Genomic DNA, 13,347 nt, shown 5'->3' on the forward strand with positions numbered 1-13,347 from the left:
AAGAGTGCATGCCAGGAACTTAATCTTGATTATGATCTTTCTTGGAAGATAAAGACTTGTGCAATTCATGCATGGGGCAGTGAGTCCCTCAGAGGTAGCACTCTCAGCCAGATTAACTTATGGTAATTGTTAGTGTCAAAAGTTTGCTTTCCATGATGTCTAATCAGAGCCTTTCAGGAGTAACTCCGCTGAACATGCTGGAGTTGCTTAAAATTATGTCAGCAGAAGGAAAATAATGCTTTTGACAGAATTATGTTCCTTTACGATTTTCTCAGAAGAAGCAGGACCATTTTGATTGGTCTGCTTTTCTTCTTCTAATCTTTACAGCTGAAGCAGAGCAGAACTGCAAGTTCCACACAAATGAAAAGCAATTACATAGATTTTTTTTTTACTAGATAGAAAAAAACCCGTCTGATCGTACAAGTTTACCAGCCTCTTTGAAAAGTGCTGAGCACTGAGAGAACTCAAGATTCACCATCAAACATAGCCTTTTGCAGATTGTATCAGAAAAAGATGTGAGTTAGGATACGAAAGGTCAATATTTTCCACTGTTCTGGAGGTGGGAATCATTGAAGGCATGAATGCTGATGTCCTCAGACCTGCTTGTGTACTCTGGAGCTGCAGAGTTGTTTCATGGAGCACTCCAGGTCCCACTGATGATCTAGCATCTTAAAGAGCATGCACACAGAGTCCTTCAGGATATGCTACATTTCTCAGTGTGGACTCCGAGCTGGGTAAGGCTCAGCAGGGTAAAAAATCCAGCCTGCTCAAGGCAGCTGAGCCTGAGTGAGAGGAAGAAGGCACCTATTCTTACTCCTGGAAAACCAGGCATCCTGCAACTCCTCTAAAAAGACTTATCTTCAGTTGAGCTATGAGGCATAATGAACCATCCTTCTGTCAACCAGAGCTGTGTTTGCTTATTTGGGATCTCTCCCATTTTGCTGATATCATTTCCTGGCAGCCTGAAGCAACTAGTCTAGACTCAGTTGAAGAACTTTAACTGAATGTCCACTGGGTGTTGACAGATGGGAAGCAATTGCTGCAGAACTGCATTACCTCTGCTCACTAAACACCCAGTATGGGATGGCATTCTTGAATGGGTAACAAAGAGGAAACTAAGATTAGACCAACCCTGAAGGTCAGGCACAAGGAGCAGTGGCAATCAGGGCTTCTGTCCTAGGGATTCCTTTCAAAGCAGTGTTGACAGTTTTTGGCTATAGGTGCGAGGCAGCCAAACACTTCTAGTCCCAGTTAATTCCTTCTGTATGAATATGATGGGAGCAGCTTAGGATGTGTGTGCTGGGCCATGAGCCAGAGAACAGATAAATATTTGTACTCTGTCCTTGAAAGTGTTCAAGGCCAGGTTGGACAGGGCTCTGGGCAACCCAATCTAATGGGTGTCATCCCTGCCAGTGACTGGGGCATTGGAACTAAATGGTCTTTAAGATTCCTTTTCAACCCAAACCATTCTGTGATTCATCTGCCGGGGAATGTGTGCTGCAGCGAATCTGCAGGGACCATTCATGTGTCTGCAGTCAGACCATACTGATCTAGGATAAGGTCTATCACTGCCACTTAGCTGCTTCTAAAAGGAGGCACAGACCCTGGGGTCACTTACCGAAGGCTTCTGAGAGCCCATACACCTTCTGGCTATAGACATCTGTCTTGTCCCAGATGAAATAGTAGGACAGGTCTGGAGCTGCTGCAAACCACTTTCTGAAGAGGCGTCCCTCGACGGCCACCATGAGGTGGACTTTCATGAGGTTGAAGGGGATGGTGGGGTGGGTCATGCTTATCCGCAGCACTGATTTGTAGCCAGCTGTGCGACTGCTCAGGTAACTCACTTTTATTTTACTGCCAGAAACGTTAATCTCCTCTTGTAGAGCCTGTGGAAAAGCAATTCACAAGGTGTTAAATCAGCAGTGAGCAGACAGGAAAAGGCAGTGAAGCTGTAATTTATCAAACACACCTGTATAAAAGCCCTGGCAGGCATGTCTAAAAAGGCACCTAGTAAGCATCAAGTATGAAATCATATACGTAACTTATTTCTGGAAGCTAAGGAATGCCTCCCACCTTCTCCATCTCTGTTACATGGGAGAATAGGTGAACAAAGTGTCACATTAAGTCAGTGTTTACAAAGAGACTCATTCTTAAAAGGAGTACTAGGACCCACAGAGAAAAGAGCCTGGGATCTCAGATAATTACAGCCCATCAGTTTAGCTTCCATTTTCTGTCTTTTATCATCATAGGTTTTAGAGGCCTCTAATTTTTGTCTCCTGGCTTTCTTTTCCCAGTAAAATATTACACCCTACTTGGCCTTAAGGATGTTTCCTGGTCCTGATCATAACATGCAATTCTCTCCAAGACATTAGTGAATCCTGATTCCATCCTCCCTCCTCTGACTTACTCATCACTCCTACTTTGAAACTGCTCCTCTCCTACCTCATCTCTGACACTTTCTACCTGATCTACCATCTACCTCTAGCCTTTTTTTTAATCTGTGTTCTCGCCGTTATTTTCTGACCTCACATTTGTTCCTGCTTATTCTGGTACTTGCTTAAAATTCCTTACCTTCTTACTTAAGTGATAAAATTGTTGTCTTGACCTACCACCTACAACTCCTTTCTGTTCCCTTGCATTCTTCCTTCTCTTTCTTTTCCAAACTCCTCCGTATTCTAAGTGAGTTGCTTTATTTTCTCCCCCAGTCATAAGTGTGGGTATTTCTGACTGACTGGGACAGTTATCGAACAGGTGCCCATTGCAGTACAAAACTTCAGAAAGGACTGAAGAAACATCAGGGAAAGCCTTTTCTGCTTTGAGAACAGAGAAGTCTCAATAAATATGGGATTTTCAGCTAATTTACCTGCTATATCAACAGAACTTAAAATTTTGTTTTTCTTCTTTTTTTTTTTTTTTTTTTTTAATGGAGAAATGCTTGGAAAGTTTATGGAAAGTTATACAAGTATATTCCTGACACTGTGCTGCTCTTTCCATGCAAAATGATGCTAAAAAAATCTTAGGAGAAAAACGTTGTTACTTTCAAGAAAACTTCACTCTTGGGTAAGCACCCAACTTGGATATTTTTGGCACAAGTCAGCAATCTCTGGCAAATATTGAAAAATGAAGGTAGAAGCTTATCAGTGAGCTGGAAAGCCGATCTGCTAATGGGATGTGTTAAAAGGTCACAGCTGGCACAGCTCTCTCCTGTGCCACTTCTGAAGTTCTTCAGTGTGCTGGACCCTAAATGAGCTTGGAAAATACATCCCTAGCAATAATCACCTTTCTGGATATTAAGGGTGAGGAAGCTTTAAGGCAGGTGGGTCAAGAGATCCACCCATCAGGAAGAGATCACATCTATCCCAGTGTAATTTCTTGGGGTATCCTGTGCAGGGCCAGAAGCTGGACTCAATGATCCTTGTGGGTCCCTTCCCACTCAGGAGATTCTAGGATTCCATGATCCTTGTGCCTTACTTAAGTTATATCACTCCTATACCCAGCTCCTTCTACGTGGGAGCAACAAACTTCCCTGGCATAGTGAGTTGCCTAAGTCTTACAGGTTTTCTGGTTAGTGTTATCAAAAATGACAAATCTCGTGATCTACCCCCTGAAAACACCTCTTCTGAGATGTTATCCAAGACCCAACACTTTTTAAAGTGATAAGTAAAAGGCTTGGAGTGTTGCAGCACTTGAAAACAGACACATCCAGCAGTTAAACCCCATTCCACTGTGCTCATAAATATTTACCTTCTCTAATGCAGTCTTTTTAATTTACATATCTCAGTGCTTAGGAGACTGAAATACGACAGAACTGGGAAAACTCAGGATTTTAAAAATATATTTTATGAGATCATCAACAAGTTGGATGGGGACCAGGCTCAACCAGAGACGAGCTGAGCCAAACTGTAGTAAAGGTGGTCCCTTGTATCAAATCTTCATATGTATCCCCATTAGGATAAAAATAGGCAAAAATAATTGTCATGGAGATACTATTTAGAAAGTCTGCTTCAGATCCTTAAGTATTTATGTCTTTCTGCTGTCTACCATTCCAAAGAAAAGGTCAGCCCCACGCTGCCAAGGCCCTGAGCAGCACAAGGGGCTGTGTTTAAAAGTGTCTGCTTGAAGAGAGGGTTCAAATAGTAATTCAGGTGATTCAAAATGTATTTGTAGTTTGTAAGTCGTGCAAACTAACAACAAAACACGACACTGGTAGGGGGATGTATAATTCAGTAGGATATCAGTGAGAGAAAAGGGGGAAAAGAAGCTTTAAAATAATCTGAATGTGCTAGAAGTAACAAGAGCTAAATTGTGCCCTTATTTCTATTTGATAATTGCTGTTTGGCCCAGACACATTCATATGCTGTGATTGCAGGCCTTGTGAAAGACTCTTAGGGTTTATCCCAGACTAACCAATATAATCTGCTCTTTTAAAGAGGTCCAGCCACAAGTCTGGGCAGGCAGAAGAGCTGATTCTTCAGGCTTACTGGGGATTTACACAGGGTTGCAATTTTCACTGTCATGTTCTCTTGGCTCTGTGGTGAGAATCTGTTCCTGACTTAGTAGCAATTTTTCTACTCTTTGCATGAGACAAGGTAGGAAATCTTGTTTCTGTGTGCTGGGCTACACATATCTCTTACAGCTTCTCTTCACTCTGCCAGCAAACAGGCAAGGAACAGTCAATCTCTGGTTTTGTTTTTTTTTTTTTGTAAGATGCTCAGAGAGAATTTTAAAAAGGAAAACCATTTTGAGTCTGATTCAGGGGCCTCAACATAGACATCTAGTGCTTTTGAAACACTCTGTGGTATCCAAAACTTCTGCAAGGGCATGACAACTCTGACATGGACTTATCTGACATCTCCACCTTTCTGAAGCTACAGCTGGAGGCCTGAAGGGGCACTTCAGGGCATCCTGAATGGCCCCAGATCTGTCTATAGGCACCTGAATCAAATATTAAAAATGTACTACTAGGTTTTTTGAATACATTCAGGTAGAGAGCACTGCATTTATTTGCTGGAGCTCATGGGGTTCTTATCTACCCACTTGTCAAAACCTCTTTCCTAGCCCTGCTATCTGCTTGTCACCTCCTCCTAGCTATGCACTTACACCTTTTATATTTAACATTTCCCTACTGAGAACTGTGTATTATAAAAGGCAGCTGCAGGAACGGACAGCTAGGTTATTTTTTATTGTGCGTACATCCAGTATAGAAATGAAAAGTAGTCCATTTCTGAACTGCAGTACAGTCAGGACTCTGCCACAAATCAGATTCTCTTGTAAACTCCTGCACCACAAACTCTGCTAACCTTCAGCTGTCAATATTTGAGGTGGAATATTGATTTACAGTTGTTAGCTCAGACATCTGGCACACAGGAAAAGCACTGTGTTCATCATGTATGGAATTCACCTTATGTCAATTTAGGAACCTAAGTTAGGTGTCTGCTCTGAACTGCTCTTTTAGGTCTTGCCTACAGATAACAGCAGATACAGACAGACTCTTTAGAATGTTGGTGTTGCCTTGTAAACTTAAGAGTGGGATTCAATTCCAGTTTAAGGCATCTAAATCTGGATGTCAATTTATAAACATGCTCATATTTATGTGATGTCTACATCACATAAACAATGTGATGTAAACACACACATTAATTCAGTCAGTGGAATCAAAATGATACTATCCATTTCAGTCAGTGGAATCTAATTGATACACTCAGTGAGAACCAGAAAGCTTCAGGGTACTCAGCTTAAGTGATGTGCAGGCTCCACTGATGTACTGGTTAGATTTCTGTCCGCTTAAATGAGAGCTCGGATGTTTGATACATATCCAGACAACTGCATGTGAACTCCTTATAATCTCAAAATTAATCTTTCTTATGTATTAGATTCCAAAGCTACAAGTGTCCAGTGGGACTTGGGATGTCCAAGTGATCTGCTGTTCACAAGGATCCAGAAGATATAATGCAGGACACTGATAGGGGGATCATTCTGGACTGGCAGTTGGAGGTCAAGCAGGATATTATCAGGACATTTCAAATGGCACTAAATATCTTTGATGAGGGTAGTAAAACATTGACACAGGTTGCCAAGATAGATGGCAGATGCCCCAACCCTGAAAACATTCAAAATCAGGTTGGATGGGGCTCTGAGCAGCCTGGTCTACTGGAAGGTGTCTGTGGTACCAAATAATGACTGAGGTTATGACCATAGTTGCACTGCATCAGATATCTGCTTTTTCCCAGGCAGCTCTGACCATTACCTTTCATGGTGTTTGTTTATTTAATAAAAAGATGTGGAAACCAAGATTCTGAACCAAGAATTTATAACATGATGGACTTTACAAGATACAGGACTTAATTAGTAATTATGCTGGGACAAACATGGGGATTGTAATTGGAAATTAGTGTGAGAAGGATCATAAGACTTGGTCCAGAGAGAAAGGTAAAGAGACCACTAGCTTTATTTACTGCTGGGTTTAGCACCTGGTTTATTAAAATTAGAAGGTATAAAGTTACTTCTTTCCTTATTAACAGTACTGTAACCCCAGTGGAGTCACGCTGGATGCACACAATTTATCTCTACACTTGTTATTATTGCCACCTTGCCAGATTATTGTCACTTAAAGCAATACTCAGGACATGCTGAATGCTGGCATATAAAATCCAGAGAACAGCATGTCCAAGGTAGCAAAGGCTACATCCATATGTTTCAACAGAATTAGTGTTTTTAAGGAAAATTGATAATTTGGTTCCTTAGACTATTCAGTTTAAAACACAACTTTCCATTTGACAAAATACCTTGAAGCCACAGCAGATTGTTAAGGTTCTTTATCTCACTCACGCTTACTCATAAAAAAGGAAAATGGGGATGAGAAATTAAAGGTAACTCTCTCACTCTGCTCATCTATTCCAAATGTCATGAAATGCAACAAAACTGAGGTGCTCTGCAGGCTGCATCTCACCCATCTGCTGGCTGACTGCATGTCTCAGCAGCTGAGTAGAGTGGGGGGGTGTGACTTCCAACCATGAGGAAGTTCACTCCAACAATCCACCACCAGGGTTTATAATGCCCAGTGGGTGGAATTTGCTCCTGAACAAAAGACAGGCATTAGAGCATCGGCCACAAGGGCATCAGCCTGGTGCTGGGCACACTGAATGCCAAAGGGTTGACCAAGGGCTTGTTGTTGGTCACACAAGGGTCCCAGCTCATGCAGTGTCAGCCACAAGTGCTTTGCCTCCATCTCTCAGGGATAGGGGAAAAGAAATCTGGTAAAGCGAGTGCCTGGGAGTGAGCGCTCCTGCCAAATGTCTGAAAAAATGGGGTAACAAACAGGGAACGCTTATTGTTAGGAAAGCAGGGGAATGGTCGCATTTATGTTGCTCAAAGCTGTCAAAAGAAGCACAGAAAGAAGATGGGGATGAGGAGGCACTGGCAGAGGTTGCCCAGAGAAATTGTGGATGTCCCAATCCCAATTCAATGCCAGGTTGGATGGGGCTCTGATCAACCTGGTCTAATGGAAGGTGTCCCTGCCTATGGCAGGGGGGCTGGAACTACACGACCATTCTATGATTTTATGAGTTATTGTCCCTCAGCTCAGATGGCTCATACCTGGATTTCAGGAACAATAGGACCTTTCTCTGAGCAGGAAGTTGCAAAAGCAGTGAGCGGAGAAGGAGAGACCACAGGGTTGGGCCGGGCGAAGTTACTGAGGTCACAGCTTGGGATCTCATTCTCTTCGTGCCTCATGACTATGGTTTCCATCACAAAGAAGCGATCCCACGGCAACCACAGTGTGTGCTCCTGGGTGATGAAGGGAGCCCGCTCAAAGTGAAGGATAATGGAGATTCCACCAATGGTAACAAGATCAAAGCTGTTTTAAGAGATGGAATACAAAATTAGTGCAAGCACTACCCGATCTGTTTGTTCAACTCCGTAGAAAGGATCCCAGAAAAATAACTGCAAGAAATGTCATCAGTCTCATTTTATGAACCTAAAATCTGCAGCCCAAATAGGGTTTACCTGTGTAACAGCAAGTGTTGGAGGCAGGAGTCCAAGCTCAGCTTCTTTGTCTTTATGTATATTGAAATCATACCCATCTCTTTTTTGAAACATGTTTATCTTTGTTAGTGCTTTTCTAGCACCAACTTATTTTGGCCATACATACTCATTTTCTTTTTTCTTTTTATTTTTAAAGTAGTGATTATCCAAATAAATGTACAGATTGGATCAATTCATATGATGAAATAAACTATTAGGAAAGAGGTTTCTCTGACACATTCTCATATGAATTGTCTTGGCATCTCTGCTAACCTGATTAATGCCTCATGCAACCCAGGGAACATGGAGAGCCCAGTCATGGACTGAGCCTAGTCTACTAGAAATACATACAGTGCAGGGTGTCTGTGTGCCACAGCACTCCACACATCACCTTTTTTGACTCTTAAACATTTAGAGCAGGGCAGATTAATCACTGCCTGTGGTCTCTGACTTCACCCTAAGCTACCTCCAGCCAAGTGGCTTATCTGCCTGTGTTAGTGTTGGATAGTGTTGGATAACAGACAGCCTTCCAGAGCGGTGTGAAAAAATGTTACCTTGATAAGGAAAACGTTCATCCTCTGGATGTAAAGATGTTGGGATAAGGTTCTAGTGGTTTTCTTAGTTTTGAATTTAAACTTCACATCTTGTCACACATGGAGATTTTATCAAGTACCACAGGGATATATCTACTACGCATAGGCCCAAAAAAAGTGGTGTTAAGTAAGAAAGGAAAGGGTTTCAACAGAAATTGACGACCTCTTGTTTTTGCTCCTTTGTGTTTTTCTCACTGTCTCTTCGCTTGCAATGCCAAACATGTTTCAGGCAAAGAAAGTTTTCTCATCCCTGCTACTCACTTTCATGCTTGGTACTGCTGTTTGACACTCTCACTGAGAGTTTATGCATGTGATCAGGCTCACTGGTTTCAGCAGAGCTGCTCATGTGCTTAAAGAGCTATGAGCTTAAGTACCTCTCTGCATGAGAACTGGGATCTGAAACACTCTTGATTGCCGAAAGCCAAATTTGATGCACCTTGTAAAAAATTGTAAGAAAGAAGGTGAAAAAAGTATCTAAAAATTATTTTAAAAAATTAATTATCAGGCTTTCAGGTTGGGTGCAAAAATCCCCGAGGAGCAACAATGGGCATGAACTATTTAAAAAACAAAGTCTTTGTCAAGCAATTTTTGAAGGAACCTTTTTTATTTCATGGTTTATGGACTGAGGTGCCATTTAGGAAATAGAATTATGAAAAGGTTATTCATTAAAGAATGTTGAAATGAGTCCATGAGAGGAAGTGGAAAGCACTTCAAAAAGCCAAAGCCATGTTTATTCTACCACTCGAGTTGGGGCATCATGTTCCCAGACCTATGGAGCTTGGCTTGCAGCAGCCTCAGGAGTAACTTGCTGGTCCCTGCCAGCAAAGCTGCACAACGTTTGTACCCTGATGTGAATGTTTTTAACAGTCAATTAGCATTTGGCAAGTCCTTCAGTTGGGAGGGAGATGCTTGCTCTGCATGGATCTGGGCACTGAACGGGCCAACAGGAGGGAAGAAATAAAAATTACAAATTATTCTCAACAAGTTTTTAGGCAAGTTGGAAGAGGTCTTATTTGCAAACACCTCTGTTTCATCCCTTCAGCTTCACTGAGCCTGGATCAGGGATGGAATCTGCTGGGGGGAAATGTCTTTGCCTCTCCTGCATCCCCAAAAGAGGATGCAGAAGGGAAAGCACCACCTCCATGTCAGACTCCAGCAGCTGTGAAAACAGAACCATGCAGTATTTTTTAGCAAGTGGTGTCGCTCACAAGCTGGTTTTCCCAGAGTCCCAGGGTGCAGCTTTCAAGTTACCTTGATGAACTGAACAAAAGGTAAAGCCAAAACCAAACAGAAAAAACCAAACCAAAAACAGCTCCCAGTTTCCCTCATTGAAATTAAATTTAACAAAAGGATAACTGTCCTGGGATTGAAGGAATAATGTAATTTTATTTCTGGTTTTGCTGCTCATCTCTGATGTATTTTTTACCACTTCGTAAAAACCATACTTGTTGTACAGTCATTTTGTTGTTTTTCTATAAAGACTCTGGAGAGACAAGCTGAAGGATGAAATTATCTATTTACCCAAAGCAGGCTGAAAAAAAAAAAAAAACAACACAGGAAAGTGTAACCCTTTCTCATCTCTCTTTGAAAGTTCATTGTTTTTGGTATTTCTGAGAAAGCTATGCCAAAGCTGCTGAATGCAATATGGAAAAATCTGGAGACTTTCTTGCAGTTTGATTAACAGTGTTCCTACAACCCAGGGATACTGAGGATTTGCAGCCTCTCTAAAATACCACTTTAATAAAATTTAAAACTTTATTTAAAAATGTGATTTATAATCCAGTACTGATACTTTGAACTGTCTGTTAACTTTGCTTTACAGAGAAATGTATACAGAAGAGTAGTTTGAGAGCTGTCACTTTATATTCATGCCCTGTTGTATAAACGAAGACTCTGGTGCAGTAATTAGGCTAAAAACACATGCAAGCTTTGAAGTTATAGGAGTTTTGCTCAGTCTAAGTAATGTGACTTAAACAGGACCAGGGTTTCACTATTTCAGGCTGTATCCAAGCAATGTTATAGGAAAGACCTGGAATAAAGTGAGTCCCCTTACAGAGGTGAAAAATTTACGTCACTGTAATTCTAAAACTGAAATTTTACTTACTCATTTGGAGACTTTATCATGCCAAAAAGAAAACCCAAAACCCCCAAACCTGGAGCAACAAAATCAGCTTAGGAACCAATCTAGCTAAACTGATGCAATTGGATCTTTAAATTCCCTTACTTTAAAACCCCAGTTATTTCCCTGCTATCAGTAAACTGATTTACTAAATCAATTTAAGGCAACTCAGTGCACATTTTCAAGAAAAGATATTCCTATGGTGAATATGCCAAATAATAAACCTGCTGAGTTTTATGCAGTTATCTCATGACCCCTGGAACAAGGTAACTGCTTGCATGTGTGCTCCCATTTATTCTCCAAACCAGACTGACACTGAAGATGGGAGAGATGACCCTGTATGACTGTGCACTGCTCTGGACTGGGAATGCTCTGGACTGCATGCAGCCTGCTACTGTAGTTCAGGAGAACTGGCGTCTTGTCTAAGAGCATCAATTCCTTTAAACAAAGTTGACTCAATCACATGAAAACTTTGCTGTACAAAAGCTGATGAGACATGCTCTATTAAAAAAAAATGCTCAAACTCATAAAAAAGATAAAAGATAATAGAAACTGGAATAGCATTAATTTGTTACATGATTTTGAAAGAGCTTTACCAATAGTATTAAATAAATACTTTAAAAATCAGTAAGGAACACAAGTAAATATTAACTTCCTTTCACTGGCTGGTTCACTGGCTGGGAAAGTCAAGAGATGCATCTAATGGTACCCACTAAATCAGTAGTGAGGCTGGGATTAGAAATTAGGGATGGCTGGCAAAATTTTCTGCTTTGACAAATTTTAGCTTGAATGGCCTTAAATAGTTCAAGGTAAGTTACAGACTACTGAGGAAGTCACTGGACTCAAGGAGAGATTTCATGGCACTTTGAGCGACCTGGTCTAGTGGGAGTTGTCCCTGCTCATGGCAGGGGAGTTGGAAACAGGTGATCTTTAAGGTCCAACCCAAACCACTCCACAGTTCTACAGATTTTGGTGTTCTTCAACTTGTCCATTTATGGACAAATGGTTTTTGTCCATAGAGTACGTACAGAGTACACAGATGCACTGATGTGCCTGCTCATTTGAGAAAATACCTGTATGTATTCCAATTTAGCCAAGTTGGAAGGTATGTTCATTATTCTGGAGGCTCAGCACTGCAACTGGACAATTTGTTTGATGTTTGTGCACCAGGTTTCTGTAGAAGCAGATTGACTTGAGAGGAAGGTGAAGAAAGTGAAATCAGAAGAGCTGACACCACAGAATCTGGGGTTACACTGACCCCCCACCAGCTGCCTACAGAAATCACGGCTTTAGGATGAATCCCACTTAGTCACAGATTCCTTGCTCTGAGACAGCTGACCTCTGTCATTTTTCTCACTTAGAGCTGAGTATCTGCTGGGGGCTGAGTCAGCAAACTGCAGCCCTGAGCTGCTTGAAACTAATTTAGCTTCTGGAGGCTGGCAGCCACTCCAAAGAACCAGGAGTCCACTGAAGCCTGGTGGAGCATACTCATGCTATGGCTGCATTGCTTTCTGCCCTGTGCCCCTGCTCAGCTGGACCCTGGGAAGGACATAGCATGCAAGGAGCATCCCTAGCTTGAACTGCCAATAGAAGTAGGTTTGTAGCAAGGGAGGTTTACCCTTCACCACCCAAGAATCAGAAGGAAATAGTTGCTTGGATATTACAAAGGTCAGTAGCCTGGATATCAGCAGTCACCTCCATACTCTGTCCCTTTGGCTTTCATGTTTGCTGGCTAGAGGTCCAGTTCACAATAAAGACCCTCTGTGCTAGGTACAGCACAACTGCAATGCAAAGAGATGGTTTCTTTCCTCAAAGTACTTGTAATCTAAATGAATTATTACATACAGCAGTTGGGTGTTGTACACACACAAGAAAACAGACGGAACAAAAGGTTATGACAGGCATTGTTGTCCAGCAATCTTTTAGTCATATTTATCTGTTCTACTGGATACAGATTTTGTGCTAGTCTCATTATCAAGCTGATAATGAGAGTGTGGTTTGGATCCCATTTTCCCACAAAGTAGATTCAGTAAGGTTGTCAGAGATACCCTTAAGTACAAATGTTCAAATTTGCTCCTTTTCGCAGTAATGTCTAAGCTGCTGGCAATAAGAAGACACCAGCTCCAGGGGTGTCCTTTTCCTGTAATGCCTCTTTATCATCTGCATTTTATTGTCATAATATTGAAGAGTTGGAGCATCACTTGGAAAGCCTCTCAGTCCCCACCAGTGTTACAGTAGGTGCAAACATCCCTGAGTGTGAACAGGATAGCATCAAGCACACGTTGCTAGCACATGTTCTTTTTCATTACAATTCTATCTGTTTCTCTGGCCAACTCAAATGAAAGCTGTGGATTGGAGAGGTGCTAAAATCCATAAATCCTCTCCGAAGTGCTAGTAGTTAGTAGTCAATATGTAGAGCATATGCAGCTGGAACCCCTTTTGTTACGTTTCTGTTCTTAAAAGAAAGGGAGCCAATTAGCACTGACAAACAAAAGATAAGGTGAAAGACACTCCCAATTTGCGCTGCTTTTGTTTTGGTTGAGCATGATCGCTCAGATTCTGCCTCTAACACAACCATAATCTTAATGACTTCCTCCTAATAATTTCAAT

At 41.6% G+C, this 13,347-nt stretch overlaps 1 protein-coding gene across 1 annotated transcript in view; it reads right to left on the reverse strand.

The window, feature by feature from the left end:
• The window catches only part of TENM4 (teneurin transmembrane protein 4), a 342,135-nt gene that overhangs the window by 63,710 nt on the left and 265,078 nt on the right, over positions 1 to 13,347 (reverse strand). Inside the window, exons 15-16 of the mRNA XM_053969741.1 lie at positions 7,597 to 7,858; positions 1,619 to 1,886 (exon numbers count right to left, since the gene is read on the reverse strand). Coding sequence (XP_053825716.1) covers positions 1,619 to 1,886; positions 7,597 to 7,858 — 530 coding nt within the window. The remainder of the gene's footprint in view (positions 1 to 1,618; positions 1,887 to 7,596; positions 7,859 to 13,347) is intronic.

This window comes from Vidua macroura, chromosome 2 (assembly GCF_024509145.1).
Source record: "Vidua macroura isolate BioBank_ID:100142 chromosome 2, ASM2450914v1, whole genome shotgun sequence".
Classification (NCBI taxonomy): Eukaryota; Metazoa; Chordata; class Aves; order Passeriformes; family Viduidae; genus Vidua; species Vidua macroura.